At 45.2% G+C, this 14,220-nt stretch overlaps 1 protein-coding gene across 1 annotated transcript in view; it reads left to right on the forward strand.

Moving 5' to 3' along the window:
• LOC142560216 (neprilysin-1-like) overlaps positions 1-2,757 on the forward strand; it is a 36,593-nt gene extending 33,836 nt beyond the window's left edge. Inside the window, exons 19-21 of the mRNA XM_075672150.1 lie at positions 124-228; positions 312-388; positions 2,541-2,757. Coding sequence (XP_075528265.1) covers positions 124-228; positions 312-388; positions 2,541-2,640 — 282 coding nt within the window. The 3' untranslated portion in view covers positions 2,641-2,757. The remainder of the gene's footprint in view (positions 1-123; positions 229-311; positions 389-2,540) is intronic.
• Positions 2,758-14,220: the final 11,463 nt, after the last annotated feature.

Here is a 14,220-nt window from a genome sequence, read left to right on the forward strand (position 1 = left end):
GTTCCATCCATTACGCTTATTGTGTACTGTCTTACTTATCGATAAATGTTTTAGACATTCCCATGCGACATTTTTTATACGCGTATGTTGAAACTCTCAGTCCAAGTTATTCCTCCTTCACAGGCCTATCAAACACTTCTAAAAGAGGAGTACAAGAACATTGACACTCGGCTAAAAAGTCTGGAACATATCTCCGGAAATCAGCTGTTTTTCATCGCAAACGGAATGGTACGTCCCGCTCAAGCGATTTTTGTGACGAGCAGCGTTAGCCATTGAATACTGAATAACTTTATTGTCCTTCTCCTCCGCAGATTTCGTGCAGCAAAATCCGTCCTGAGCACCTTAAGCTCATGATTCAATACGACCCGCACAGCCCTGATCCGTACAGGTACCTCAACGGGATTATACTTTCTTTCGTTGTACAAAAAAAAAAAAGCGCAGCAAATGAAAACCTTGCGAAGTTGGGCCGGAAATGCCAGTTTGCCAGAATGCAGTGGGTTTCCCCTTTATGTTATTTTAATCCGCTTAGCATTTTTCTTCCTCAACTTCATGCACGTTTCCGCATATTTTCTGCGTATCTGTGGGGCTATCTGAGGGGCCTGCTAGTGGGGCCTGTTACCGTTTTCTCACTGACTTGGGTCCCTAGGTAGTCTATGGTCTAATGGGTAGGGCACTGGGCTGTTTTGCTAGTTCGAAACCAACGGTCGAACCAACTTGGGTGCTTTCGTGTGTGCCGCTCTTCAAGGAACCCGTTTTGCGCCAAGTTGGGTCTCCCCCTGCTGAACTGAATCACACCTACGTTACATTTGTTCAGACACGTCTCTTCTGAACATATATTCACACAAGCGCCAGTCATGCACGGACACTTCGTAGTGGCACCCCTAGATGGCGGCAAGTGTTAAGAGAGAACTGCGAGAGAGGAGCTGGGTTGCACACATGCTCCATACGTGATGCGTACCTGCGGTGGCCACACGGTGTGTCTCTACATCAATTCTGACCGCAATTTGCCAGTCTCTTGCAAGAGTGACGTTTTCAGAGTACTTTTTAATTACTTTCATTTATTAACCGAGTGCGCATAATTTACTCATAAATTTACGCAGCCGTATTCATCACAAAAGTATTTGTTTCAAACACGCTATATTCTTCTAAGATAAGAAGATGGCTTAAGAACATAAGGATATTTCGAATCGGATCTTTTTAAAGAAAGGCATGTATCTAACGGGAACGCCAATTTTTTATATACAATACATAGGTGCGGAAGGCAGCGTTTTCATGTACGTAAAAGAGATTGCCGTTTCTCAGCGTTCATTTTCAGGAAAACCACTTTTCCTTGCTTAAATACACATTCGGAAGGCAACATTTCTCGTTGTATAGGTTCGCATATTGGGGCTGCATCCAGAATTCACATAACTCACGGTATTCGAAACGTACATCATGGTTGATTTAGGTCGTCTATGATGGCACAACGTTCAGGATAAATTTGGCGGCAATCTTCGCAAATCCTCACGGCAAGCATATGCGCAAAGTACTTTCATGTACAGCTTCGCATGCATCAGACTTGATATCCGCTATGAGTATTCTACGTAATCGTTTCCGTGTTAATTGCGAATAGCATAGATATCAATGTGCATGGTAATGCGCAACGGATCACGCGAGAATCGCGAGAGAAGGCGCAGTTGTGAGCGCGATCATCGCCGTCGCATGTGCGTGTCATCGTTCTGTCAGCTGCGGCATCTCGTGGCTTGTACGCGAAACGCGCCACGCGCTGAGCCAATATCCCATAAATGTAGTAATCAGAAACGTAGTCATCTTCACACCTTTTTTCCCGTGCGTTAAAGCGCTCCCAAAATATTCGTACAGCTACTGCTGCAACCAATTGTCAAGTTGTACAGTTTGAAATCCAATCAGGACTCTAATTTGCGAATTCTACAATTCTGGCGAAACAACTTAGAAAAAAGGCATCAGTAAACGTTCGTTAGTTGTGACACGGAGGAAAGTAGACCCACGTAAGTACATTCAGGGGGAAGACCGAACATTTTTCTGAAGGCGCGCAAAACTTCAAAATATGGAAGGTGGAAGACTGCTTTACCGAGATGAAAAAAAAGAGGAAAAGGAATAACTACGTCGAAGTCGGATATGCCTGCTCTTGGATGACTCTCATGATTCCCGGAGAAAATTAGGGAAGTAGTGCTTTTTCCTTGCTTCAACTATGCTGCATACATCAAAGATACATATAATACAGAATATTCTGGTTCGAAGAAGAATTTCTTTTATTGTCCAGCGTACGGGTACCAGCCACCAGCCATTCACAAACCGCTAATATATATAGCGGCGTATTCGTACATACATTCACAAATTCAAAAACGCAATAAATTACCATCGTGGTTGGCGGCAGCCAACTTCGGTGCATGCAGGACACCAAATGAAAGAAAGGCGGGATACTGGTAAAACATTTCGTCCCATTGACAGAAACAACAAATACGCTACTTCAAATCTACGTTGATGCGTGCTAACAAATATCGCATTTTTATCTCCTTTAGAGTCAACGTGCCAATGTTAAACATGGAAGCCTTCTCCGATACCTTCAACTGCCCAGCGACCTCTGCGATGAACCCAAAACATCGCTGCGATTTGTGGTGAAGCTTGGTCGCACACCATTTGAAGGCATGTCTACAATGTTCCGAGACGTTGACCTGTCCATAGCGAGTTGCAAGGCCCGCTGCATCATCAGGCATACAGTTACAATAAAAAACAAACACTGAGCTATTTGATTTCAGCAAATGCGTATTTTTGTGCGTGAAAACTGCTAACAAAAGCTGGAAAGAATAGGAAAAAAGACATTCAAGAAAAATGTTGATCTCTAATCCACTTTGGGAAGGTGGTTGGACAGTGAAGTGGTAAAGAAACAAAGTAGAACGATTACTCATTGCGATGTAGCTTAGATTTATTCCAATGGCGAGATTCATTTGCAATTTACCTAGTTAATAACCTAAGTCGCTTCAATGGCTTGCGACTTGGCTTGCGCCGCTATTTCGTGCAGCTACAAAGAGTGTACGACCGAACAGACAAATGCGTTTAACCACACTTCCGCAGCAGCGCCTATGCACGCTGCTCTTCAGGAGCCTTCACTATACGCGGCCTTCCCATAGTACTGTCACAACACAAATCATTTACTAGGCGGGTCCTTCTTTTACATACGAAAGCGTAGTTACGTCCCTCCCTGCTTCGTATGCTACAGTTGGCGCTTCCCAGTGACCGCAGCTTATGCAGACGCAATGCTTACCGGGAAACGCTTGCGACAAACGCCATGCACGAAGACCAGCTTTCAGGTTCTTTTTTTTTGTTCCCCCGCACCGCCAGCGCCACCGCCGGCGCGGATGGGATTACCTGGGATATAACTGGGAAGTGGTGGCTCCCAAAAAAGTTCTTAAGAACGGGCCACTCCAAGCACGGCATTAGTGTACTCGACACTATGCTTAAGTCTGTGGAGGTGTATATGTTATGAACCACACTTTGGTACGTTCGCTCTTTCTTATTAAGCATACATGCTCCTGAGGAAAAAAATTGTTTTCAATTAGGCGACCTCTTGCATCGCAACGAGAGTATCCCCACAAAGTGTTATGTGCGTTTAAATATTCGACGACTGTGTAGGGCGCCAGAAGCTCCTGTATGTATTTCGATATCCGGTTTTAGTAAGTTAATAATAAGGATGTATACAAAGCCGATAGTGACTAGCTTCTCAAACAACACCCCTCGGACAGCAACTGCCTCTAGGAGCTTACGAGGTTTGAAGTTCTTTGTTAGCGTGTTTTTATACCAATCTCGTACCACTCCAAATACGTAATTAGTGTACTTGATACTATGCTTAAGACTATCGAGCAAGATCTGTTACTTGCAACGCTGTAATACGTCGGCTCTTTCACAGATGCGCCTGAAGAAAACAGACAATCTTCTATTTGGCGTCCTCGCACATCCCTAGCGAGAGTCGCCCCACAGTGGGCTATGAGAGTTTACATCACCAGCGACTGTGTCATAGAAAGTTGATCAAAAGGGGGGATACAATGTGAACTGATCGTGACTACTTCACCGAAGAGTACTCCTCGGACAACAACTGCCTCAAGAGAAGTGCCGAGATGTAGTTGCTCACAGCCAACACCGTTATCGACTATTGTAGCGACACCGCCTAACGAGGCGGAAGCGTTGTCGTGGTCTCCTTGCGAAAAAATGGCACATTATGTCGGAAAGTTTGTGTTTGATGGTTTCCCATGCGTCTCCCGGACACACAGCACCCTCGAACTATGTTTGCGAAGGAGCTTTTTAACGTCATCAAGGTTAAGAAGAATACCCCTGACGTTCCACAGCACTATTTGCATGTCCATTCTGAAAGATGTTTGCGATGTGTGTTAAGGGAATGAAATTAGGTTACAGAACCTTTGTCGAGCCTGTGATGCGGCATTTACCTTTTTCGGAGCGATCGCGAGGGCCTCGCCACTCCTTTTGGCACTGGTGGCAGCGCCTGATTGGGAGATGTGTCCATCACCATCTGCGGGGCGATCGACACTCGCTTTTTTGAGCGGTTGGTTTGATGAGAGGACTTCTTCTCAAGGGACGATACCCTTGTGGCCACCTGTCCGGACGTCGATGGCCCCTGGGATGGCAGAGCAGCGCTGGCCACAGCCGCTGAGGGGGCCGATGGCGTCACTGCCGGCTCACGGTGCGTGGGCCAGACAGTCGCCGGAGGCCGTTGTGACGTCACCCCCTGACGCGCCACTTCGGCAAAGCTCATCTTCGGCAGGTTAGACACCTGCCTGCATACCTCATTGAATTATACATTCTCTTTACCTGTGATTGTAACAATCACTTTATCCTTCTTCCATGATGCGCAGGACCGAGAGTACGTGGCGTGCGGCCCATCACAATTCATACAGTGTGGAGTATAGTCGCAAGATTGGAACGGATGTTACTGGGCTCATTTGGCACAAGTTTTCCGGCCTCGGCACTTCTGAGAACTGGGGCCAAACCTCTGGCGTTTGAAGCAGCGGAGGAGATTAGGGGTATAAGGCCCTACTCGGATGTTTACATAGCTTGTCTCGACAATCTCCGGAAGCACACTTGAGCCGAATATTAGAATTAGATGTTTGGTTTGAATCTCCTTTAGCATCACGCTTCATCTTAAGTCGTTTCACATTTATTACATTCTGGTCACTTCATCCCTACAAAAGTTGTTTCGCATCGCTCGATCAGATCATCATCAGAAACGACCCCACGAATGGTATTCATAGTACGGTGAGTGGTGACACTCACTGGAATGTCGTCGAAAGACACAGGAATATATATTTTTCATGTTGCTTTTTATTGCGGAGTTCCACAAAGAGATCACCGCTTGCCCAACTTGGAAACATTATAACATGGGCAAAAGCTTACGCCAGGGATATTGCAGCTAGGAAAGGTGAGATTACTCTCGCTGACGTTTCTGTTTTCTCAGAACGTCTTACGTCAAACCTTGGGAAAGTATGCAATTGGCGCCTAAAAAGCTTGTACACGTCTTGAGTGTGACCTCATTTCTGCGGACGATCAGACAATGGAAGGAAAAACTTTCCATAAGTATAGATAAAAATTTCGGCAGCAGCGCCAGCCACCCCCCATAGAACCCAACCAGGGGAAGCTGCAAAACCTGGAGAACACAGGTCCCACATACGGCAGCTGTACGCCACTGCTATAACCAAATCTGAATAACCAGGTGTGGCTACGTCCAACAAGCTTTTCTTTCCCTGAAAATCAGAAGTAAAAAGAAGTAAGGAGAGGACAGCAAATATTGGAAATGAAAGAGGGTGACTAAAATTGGAGAAGAGAACTGGAAATGGCAACTACATATTTCCTCCGGGTGAGTCAGTCCGGGCGTGCCGTCTACGTGATGCCGAGGCCAAAAGGGTGTGTTGCGTCTGCCAAGGGGCCTTAAAGGTCCAAATACTCAGCATCGGCTCAACCCCATGGATCCCCTTTTCTCCGGACACGGCTAAGTCACACACGGTTGAACGCGGGAGAGTCCAACCCTCGAATGCTCGGGTACGTGGTGTCTTAACACACCAAACGCCTGCTCACGCAGACGCCCCTGCAGGAGGGGGAAGCAGGGGTGTTGTAGTGGGCGGCGGCAGTTTATGGCGCTTCCGCGCAGCCTCTTTCTTGAAAGCGATCTGCGATGGAGACAGGGTCTAGATGCAACGGTCTAGATGCAATTTGGCGGCAGCAGTTGCGGCGGCATGTCCTCCTTCTAAGAAAATTCTTCTTGCCAACAGGTTGATCAGTGGCCTGTGTTCCTGCTCGTCCTTGGTTCCTGCGTCGTCTGTGGCCACCGTGGTTTCATTTCCACGTGCGCTTGCACTCGCTGCGAGCGCTTCAAGCGTCTGAGCCCTGTACTGCCTGCTGCGTCTGCGCGGACTGCACGTGACTTCAACGGGGACCATATAAGGACGCACACAACGACCCTGATTCAATTTGGCGGCAGCAGTTGCGGCGGCATGTCCTCCTTCTAAGAAAATTCTTCTTGCCAACAGGTTGATCAGTGGCCTGTGTTCCTGCTCGTCCTTGGTTCCTGCGTCGTCTGTGGCCACCGTGGTTTTATTTCCACGTGCGCTTGCATTCGCTGCGAGTGCATCAAGCGTCTGAGCCCTGTACTGCCTGCTGCGTCTGCGCGGACTGCACGTGACTTCAACGAGGACCATATAAGGACGCACACAACGGCACTGATTCAATTTGGCGGCAGCAGTTGCGGCGGCATGTCCTCCTTCTAAGAAAATTCTTCTTGCCAACAGGTTGATCAGTGGCCTGTGTTCCTGCTCGTCCTTGGTTCCTGCGTCGTCTGTGGCCACCGTGGTTTCATTTCCACGTGCGCTTGCACTCGCTGCGAGCGCTTCAAGCGTCTGAGCCCTGTACTGCCTGCTGCGTCTGCGCGGACTGCACGTGACTTCAACAAGGACCATATAAGGACGCACACAACGGCACTGATTCAATTTGGCGGCAGCAGTTGCGGCGGCATGTCCTCCTTCTAAGAAAATTCTTCTTGCCAACAGGTTGGTTTAATACTTCTGTACACTATCTAAAGATTAATTCTGCCGCAACTGCTGCCCAAACTTCTTGTTTCACTGTTCGTAGTGTATATACTTCACTATGCCTACCACAGCGGAACTGGCAAAAAAATTGCATCTCTTGAAGCAGTGCTGAACGAGAAGTTGGACACACTGATCGATGATTTAGTGTCACGAATTAACATCAAGCTACGGAATGTAGGACTGGGTGAGCACGCTTCCCTCTGTGAAAGTGTTCAGTTCATGAACAAGGAACTAGACACGATAAAACTGAAACAGGAAGAACTCGTAACCTCAAACAAGGCACTCTTGTCGCGTAACGAAGCACTCGAAAGAAAAGTGGCTGATTTAGAGCAATATTCGAGAATGAATAATGTGGAAATTAAAGGAATCCCTACATCGCAGGGTGAAGACTGCGGAGTCATCCTGAAGCGAATTGGCGATGCTATCGAGTACCCTCTCTTACCCGCTGATATCGACACGGCTCACCGTGTGGCCTCTAAATCAAATGAGAAGACCATCATTGCTCGCTTCTGCTCACGGGATAAGAAAAACGAGTTCATCAGGAAGGCAAGAAGAGCTAGGCTTCACACTGACCACGTTGGTTTCGCAGGTGGCACAAGCACGCCTGTCTATGTAAATGACCACTTGACCATTGATAACAAGATGTTCTCGAAGGCGCTGGCACTCAAAAAAGAAAATAAGTAGAAATACGTATGGACAGAAAACTGCCAGATAAAAGCGCGCAAAACTGATGATAGAAGGGTCTATCGCATTTTCACTGAGTCCGACCTTCGAATCTTCACGTAATTCACTGTAAATATTTTTTCCCCTTTTTTCCATGGCCTTGCTCTACCCCGTTGACGTAAAATCTTGTCCTGGCGCAAAAAACTCGATCACTCATTCACTTCAATGCTCGTAGCCTTCGAAAGAACATAGATGGAATCAATAACTTCATTGCCTCAATTCATCATGTCTTCACCTTTATCTGCATATCGGAGACTTGGCTTTCTGATTCCGACAACAACATGAGCGGTTTTCCATCTTATCAACCGGAGTATTGTCATCGTCAACAGTCATGGTGGTGCCGCCATTTTTGTTTCACAAGCTGTCACCTACGGTCGCAGATTTGATCTGGCAGTTAACGTGAATCATTATGGGTCAGTGTGGATAGAAGTCGATCGGTCATTCTTTAATAACAATAAGAACTTGATCCTTGGTTGCATTTATCGCTCACCGTCATCTTCGCTTAACGATTTCTTGCTTTCTCTTGATGCCGTATTGTCCAAGTTAGCTTTTGAAAATAAGTATGTGGTGATTGTAGGTGATATTAATATTAACTTACTTGACACTGAAGCTACCTCGTACACAACTTACACAGATTGTTTTGCTGGATTCGGTTTTGAATCACTCATTGACTGCCCAACTAGGGTAGCCTCTCGTGGGAGCAGTACGCTTATTGATCACGTGTTATCTAACATATCACCACCGTCTTGCTCCGGGGTTATTAATACTGACATAACCGATCATTTTCCTGTTTTTAGAGCGCAGCTCTTTGGCGTCCGTTCCTGGGTTTCGCGTCGTCATCGGCCTCATAACCAGCTCCGCCCCCCTTTCATCCCCCCAGCGCTAGCAGTGACCGACTGATACCGCTGGATGCCGCTGACGCCGCTAGAGAGTCAAGATAACGTGACTGCATAGAACACCGTCGCCGCCATGCAGAAAGAGGAGGAAAGGGTCCCCCCCCCCCCTGTTCTTGTGTGGCGGATAGGGTGCTCTTCAGTTGCCGACGCGCCGGTTATTCGTTGTCCCTGAAACCAACTCCGCAGCTGGGGTTGACTCACTATCGGCGTCAGCGGCATCAGTCAGTCGCTGCTATCTCTTCCCTCCTCCCTTTATCGTGTTGTCCGCTTGCTGCGCGCGCTTCTGCCCCCATCGTTTGCCGCTGGGTGTACACGCCGCCCCCCTCCCCCCTCTTCCTGCGAGTCTCCGGTTGTCAAAGCGCCGGCTCGAACTTAATTCCTTTCTTCGCTCCTCCTCCAATGCAACCCCTGTGCGGTGGCAATCAGAGAGCCAGATCGGTGGCGGCGGATCTGTATATGTGCACCGCCCGAGCCGAAATTGCCGCTGCCGTTCGCCCTGTGCGGTGGCAATCAGAGAGCCAGATCGGTGGCGGCTTGACATAAAGACAAACAGCAATTTCCTAACACTTATGCGGGAGAACATCCCGTTCCTCTCGCTCGTAACGCGTCCCACGGCTGTGACAACCTCGCGAGGCACTTGTATACATCTCGTCTTTGAGAATCAAGCATTGGTGTACCAAGTCGAACATATATCAGTCTATTTCTCCGACCACAAAGCTTCCTTCATGACTGTCAAGAACTGTTAGTGGAGTCTTTGTTAAAGGAATACGTGTGAAAAATAAAAAAAAAATTCTGTGATAGCGCATACATGTGTTGCTCGATTTCTTTGCCTCAATCTATCGAAAAGGTGAAACAGCTTATTTGCTGCGCTCAAATTTCGCATTAGGAAGTAACGTAATCGTCGGTAATTTTTTCCTATAAAGCTCGCGGTGTTTGATTAGTGGCTATAGTGTCGGGCTGCTAAGCACGTGGTCGCGGGATCAAATCTTGCCCATGGCGGCCGCATTTCTATGCAGGTGAAATGCGAAAACACAAATGTACTTAGAATTAGGCGCACGTTAGATAACCCCAGGTGGGCAAAATTTTATTACATTTAACAATGAAATACATGAGAACGATAATAGCTACTTTACTTCCGCATTTAGTGCAGATACCTTTATTGAAGCCATCAGTAAAACTGATTGGTCGCCTATTAATTCTATGTCTTATCCCGAAGAAGCACTAAACAAATTCTGCACTTCATTTGTATTGGCCGTTTCAACTAACACACGCACTGTTAAATCTGAGAAAAAGTATAAATATCCGTGCAACCCATGGATGACGGACGGTCTTCTGGAAAGTTTAAGAAAGAAGGAAAACATGTACAAGAAAACTAAACGTCAGCCCTTTAATACTAGACTAGCTAGACGCTATAGTAGGTACTGTAAATTACTGAATGTTTTACTTAAACAGGCAAAAAAAGTACTATGAAAATAAATTTGATCAGAATAAGGACAACCCCAAAAAGCAATGGCAGTTATTGAACTCTTTTCTAAACAAATCGTCTGTTGATGCCTCTATAACCAAAATAAATTACAATGGTCTCACTCTTTCTGAGCCCAACGAAATTGCTAACGCTTTTTCGGACTACTTTTCTTCTGTTTACACTAATAACAACATACATGCGCAGTTTCATAATACTTTGAGCCGTACGACACAATCATTCTTCTTGTTACCAGCTACACCAAATGAAGTGTGCTCCACGATTGCTAACCTTAAAAATACAGGGCCTGGCTTAGACAATATTTGTGTCAGGCATTTAAAACTGGTTGCGCATTTAGTTTGCGACACGCTCTGTAATATTATCAACCTTATATTCAAAGAAGGCGCATTCCCTTCATTTTTAAAAAATGCCAAGATTATTCTTGTTTTTAAAAAAGGCGACAAACATACAGTTAATAATTACCGACCAATTGCAATTCTTTCCTGCCTCAGTAAACTCATTGAGAAATTATTTGTTAAACGTCTTAATAACTACTTAACAAAGTTTAAATTGCTAAAGAACAATCAATTTGGTTTCCGCCCAGGAAGTTCCACGAATCTAGCTGTTCTATCTCTAACTGACTACATAAAAAAATGTATTGACTCGGGAAACTTAGTCGGATCTGTATTTTTAGACTTCAGTAAAGCTTATGACACGGTTAACCATCAAGACCTGTTTAATAAACTTTACTCTTATGGTATAACCGGTCCCGCGCTAACATTCTTAAAAAATTATTTACGTGACCGGCCATACACAGTACATGCAGCAAATACTTTCTCAGTAACAAAATGTATTAACCAAGGAGTACCACAGGGATCAGTTCTGGGCCCTTTGCTTTTCCTTTTTTATATTAATGATCTTCCGGATTCTCTTAACTCCACCAACTGCGTTCATTGCATTTTATACGCAGATGACACAACCATAGCTTCATCTGACAAATGTATTAATACTCTTACTTCTAAGTTAAATATTGCATTAAGTAACAATATAAAATGGTGTAGCAACAATTACTTAGTCCTTAATCCTTTAAAAACTAAATTTATGTTATTCAAAAGTGCTCAAAGGGCCTTAACTTCTATTCCTGAAGTAAAGCTTGGAAGTCATTCAATTCCCGTTAGCACCGATGTCACTTTTCTTGGCATACATCTTGACCCTAACCTTACATTTCGCTCTCACTTCCAACTGCGTTTGGTATACGTGCATTAATTAAAGCTCGCCCTTTTTTTTTCTCGTGAGGCTCTGCTAGCGTTGTATTATGCGTTCATTCATAGTCACATTAATTACGGCATTGTTTCATGGGGCAACACGTACGCTTGTCACTTATCATCAATTCAACATATCCAAAATGAGTCAATACGCATTATCACTTCAAGCTCCATGCAATCCAATGCCTCCTTGTTACTTCGCGCGTATAATATCTTGTCTATTAATAATTTGTTCCAGTTTAACATACTCGTCTTACTTCACAAGTTGCTTCATAATAACCTCATGTATCCGTTCATTGCAACTGATCTTTTGCAGAATAAAAATATGACCAGATTTGCGGCTAACAACAGTTTCTTGTTAGCCATGGTTCATACCAATTACGGCAAAAAACATCTTCCTTCGCTGCAATTTCTCTTCGGAATGAATTACCATCAACCATAAAATCCTGTACTTCTCTTGCAATTTTTAAAAATCACCTTAAGCATCATTTCCTGCCATAACTTAACTACGATCTGGCGCTGTACCTCTGACATTTATCTCGCATGTCATTTGTTGTATTTCATCCATGCTTTTTTCCGACTTTCTGTTATAACGTGCTTTTTCGTGTTTGATTGTAAGTGACATGTCTAATGATGTATTTGATCTGTAGATGTTGTTTATAATACGCTAATTTGCTGACTATTGATATCACCATCAATGTTGTTATTATTAACCGAGGGTCCCACTACAGTTCTTTCACTTTGGGAGCCTCGTCTGTATATTTCTCATGTAATTACTTCTTTTTTTTGAAACGAATAAATCTGAATCTGAATCTGATAGCTTCGTGTGCGCTTTGGGCTGGCCGCTTAGTTCGCGTTGAAGCATGAAAGTGAACTCACCCGCTGGTGTTGGAGCGCTTCGTGTCTCCAGCGTTTTGATAGCAAGTTTGTGGTCATAGAGGCATATGTGTTTACGTTTGGATGTGAGTGCATCACAGCATGCTTGTTAATTTAGTTAGTAAGAGAAAATTTACAGTGTATACGGTCGACAAATCTACTATCGTTAATGCGCCAATGTGACCGACGTACCTTACCCACATCTACCTTGCGTATATTTAAGCGCTATCAATAGTTTAGTACAAAGCGAAGTCTGCCGAGGCATCTCACCAGGAGTGGCAAGGCGTGAGTGCGCACTGGAAAGCGTGCGTGCGGTCTCACCTTTAGTTTCACGTGGTTCGAGGCTAGTAGATTGTTCAAACCAAGCCAAAATTAGCAATGTAGTTCGGCTACGAAGCCGATAAGTAGGGTGGCCAAAGTTTAGTTCCTACGCGGCGGCCGCACCGAGCATGAGCAGACGACAGTCGACTTCTTCTTCAAGCACGTAATTATTATCGAATTTCCCAAGCAGATATCGCTTACTTAAGCCGGTTAAACTGTGTCAACAAATATACACACCAACAGTAGGAAGACGCGCACTTATCCATGCACTCTTCTTGATTGATGTTGGCCATTGGCCAATAGCAGCCGTGCAGGGGAAACTGCTATATTATAGAATAGAGAGTGTGCAAAAAGGCGCAGAGCAGGCTCCTGTTGAAAAGAAAGCATTTGAGAGAAATGCGACTTAGTGCTCTGCTTGCGACTTCCACGCATCGCGCACGGCTGCAGACTTTGGCTGAGATGTTCACAGCAGCGTATGCTATCCGCGGACTGTGTTTTTTCATTAAGCTCGAGAGGTGGCTCAGGATAGCTTCAATACAAATCTTGACAAGTTGATCATGTCTGCAGAGTGTTACTTATGACTGCAGCCACACCTACTACGATTAAAAGTATCAATTTGTTTGCATCAGTTAGCGTGAAACTTAAGCACGACATGCTGACTATGAGGAGGCGACCGCTTCTCTCGAGGAAGTAACTACTGTGTAAGTAGAGGCCGTTTAATGGTAGATTTTCGAACACAGTCATTCCATAAGTGAAAAGCCCGGTAGTACACACAGATATATGCAACTGATTAAAACAATGTTTTCCTTCCCTTCGCATTCCAATTGCTCCATCAACTAATCCTCTAGAAAACCCGCAACATATACTTTGCAATCGACATATGACCACGAACATGAAAGCAAAAGACATCCAGCGCCTTGGTATAGGGCAATGGTATAACGCAAACATCGCATGACTCATTGCTTTACTGAATCTTTTTTATTCGATTTACTTCGTTGCCAGCGGTAGGCCAAGGAGTCATCCCTTTCCTAGAAGAGCTTTTATGCAATCCATCACTGCAGGGGAAAACAGCGTATCAGATAACAGCTGGGTTTTCTGCTTCACCTTTTCGAAAGCTGGACACAGATTTTCCTATAGGTAGCAGCAAGTGCGTCATCATGGTTGTTCACACGCGTTTGACCTACATTACTGTGCTAGGCACGAATCGCTTACACTGATCTCTTCAGTGCCTAGTGCGGCACCTTGACGCTCTCAAGCAGCAGAATAACTTGCATGAGGCTGAATGTTTTGATCTAACGACCTGCCTGGTTTGGTGAACGGCCTATATCGCCTTTAGTATGCGAAAACTCGTCACGGTAACTTAAAGGTTATTACCATGTGATGCGGAGCGGAAGGTTCCCAGTTTGATCACGGCCGCCCCAATTCACTGGAGGGCGAAATGCAGAAGCCCTTGCATACTCAGGTTTAGGCGCATTTAAAGAACCCCAGATGGCCAGGATTAATCAGGAGTCCCACACTGCAACATGCATCATAATCACATCACGGTTATGGCACGTAACTTCTTTTTT

The sequence above is a fragment of the Dermacentor variabilis genome, chromosome 10 (genome assembly GCF_050947875.1).
Source record: "Dermacentor variabilis isolate Ectoservices chromosome 10, ASM5094787v1, whole genome shotgun sequence".
Lineage (NCBI taxonomy): Eukaryota > Metazoa > Arthropoda > Arachnida > Ixodida > Ixodidae > Dermacentor > Dermacentor variabilis.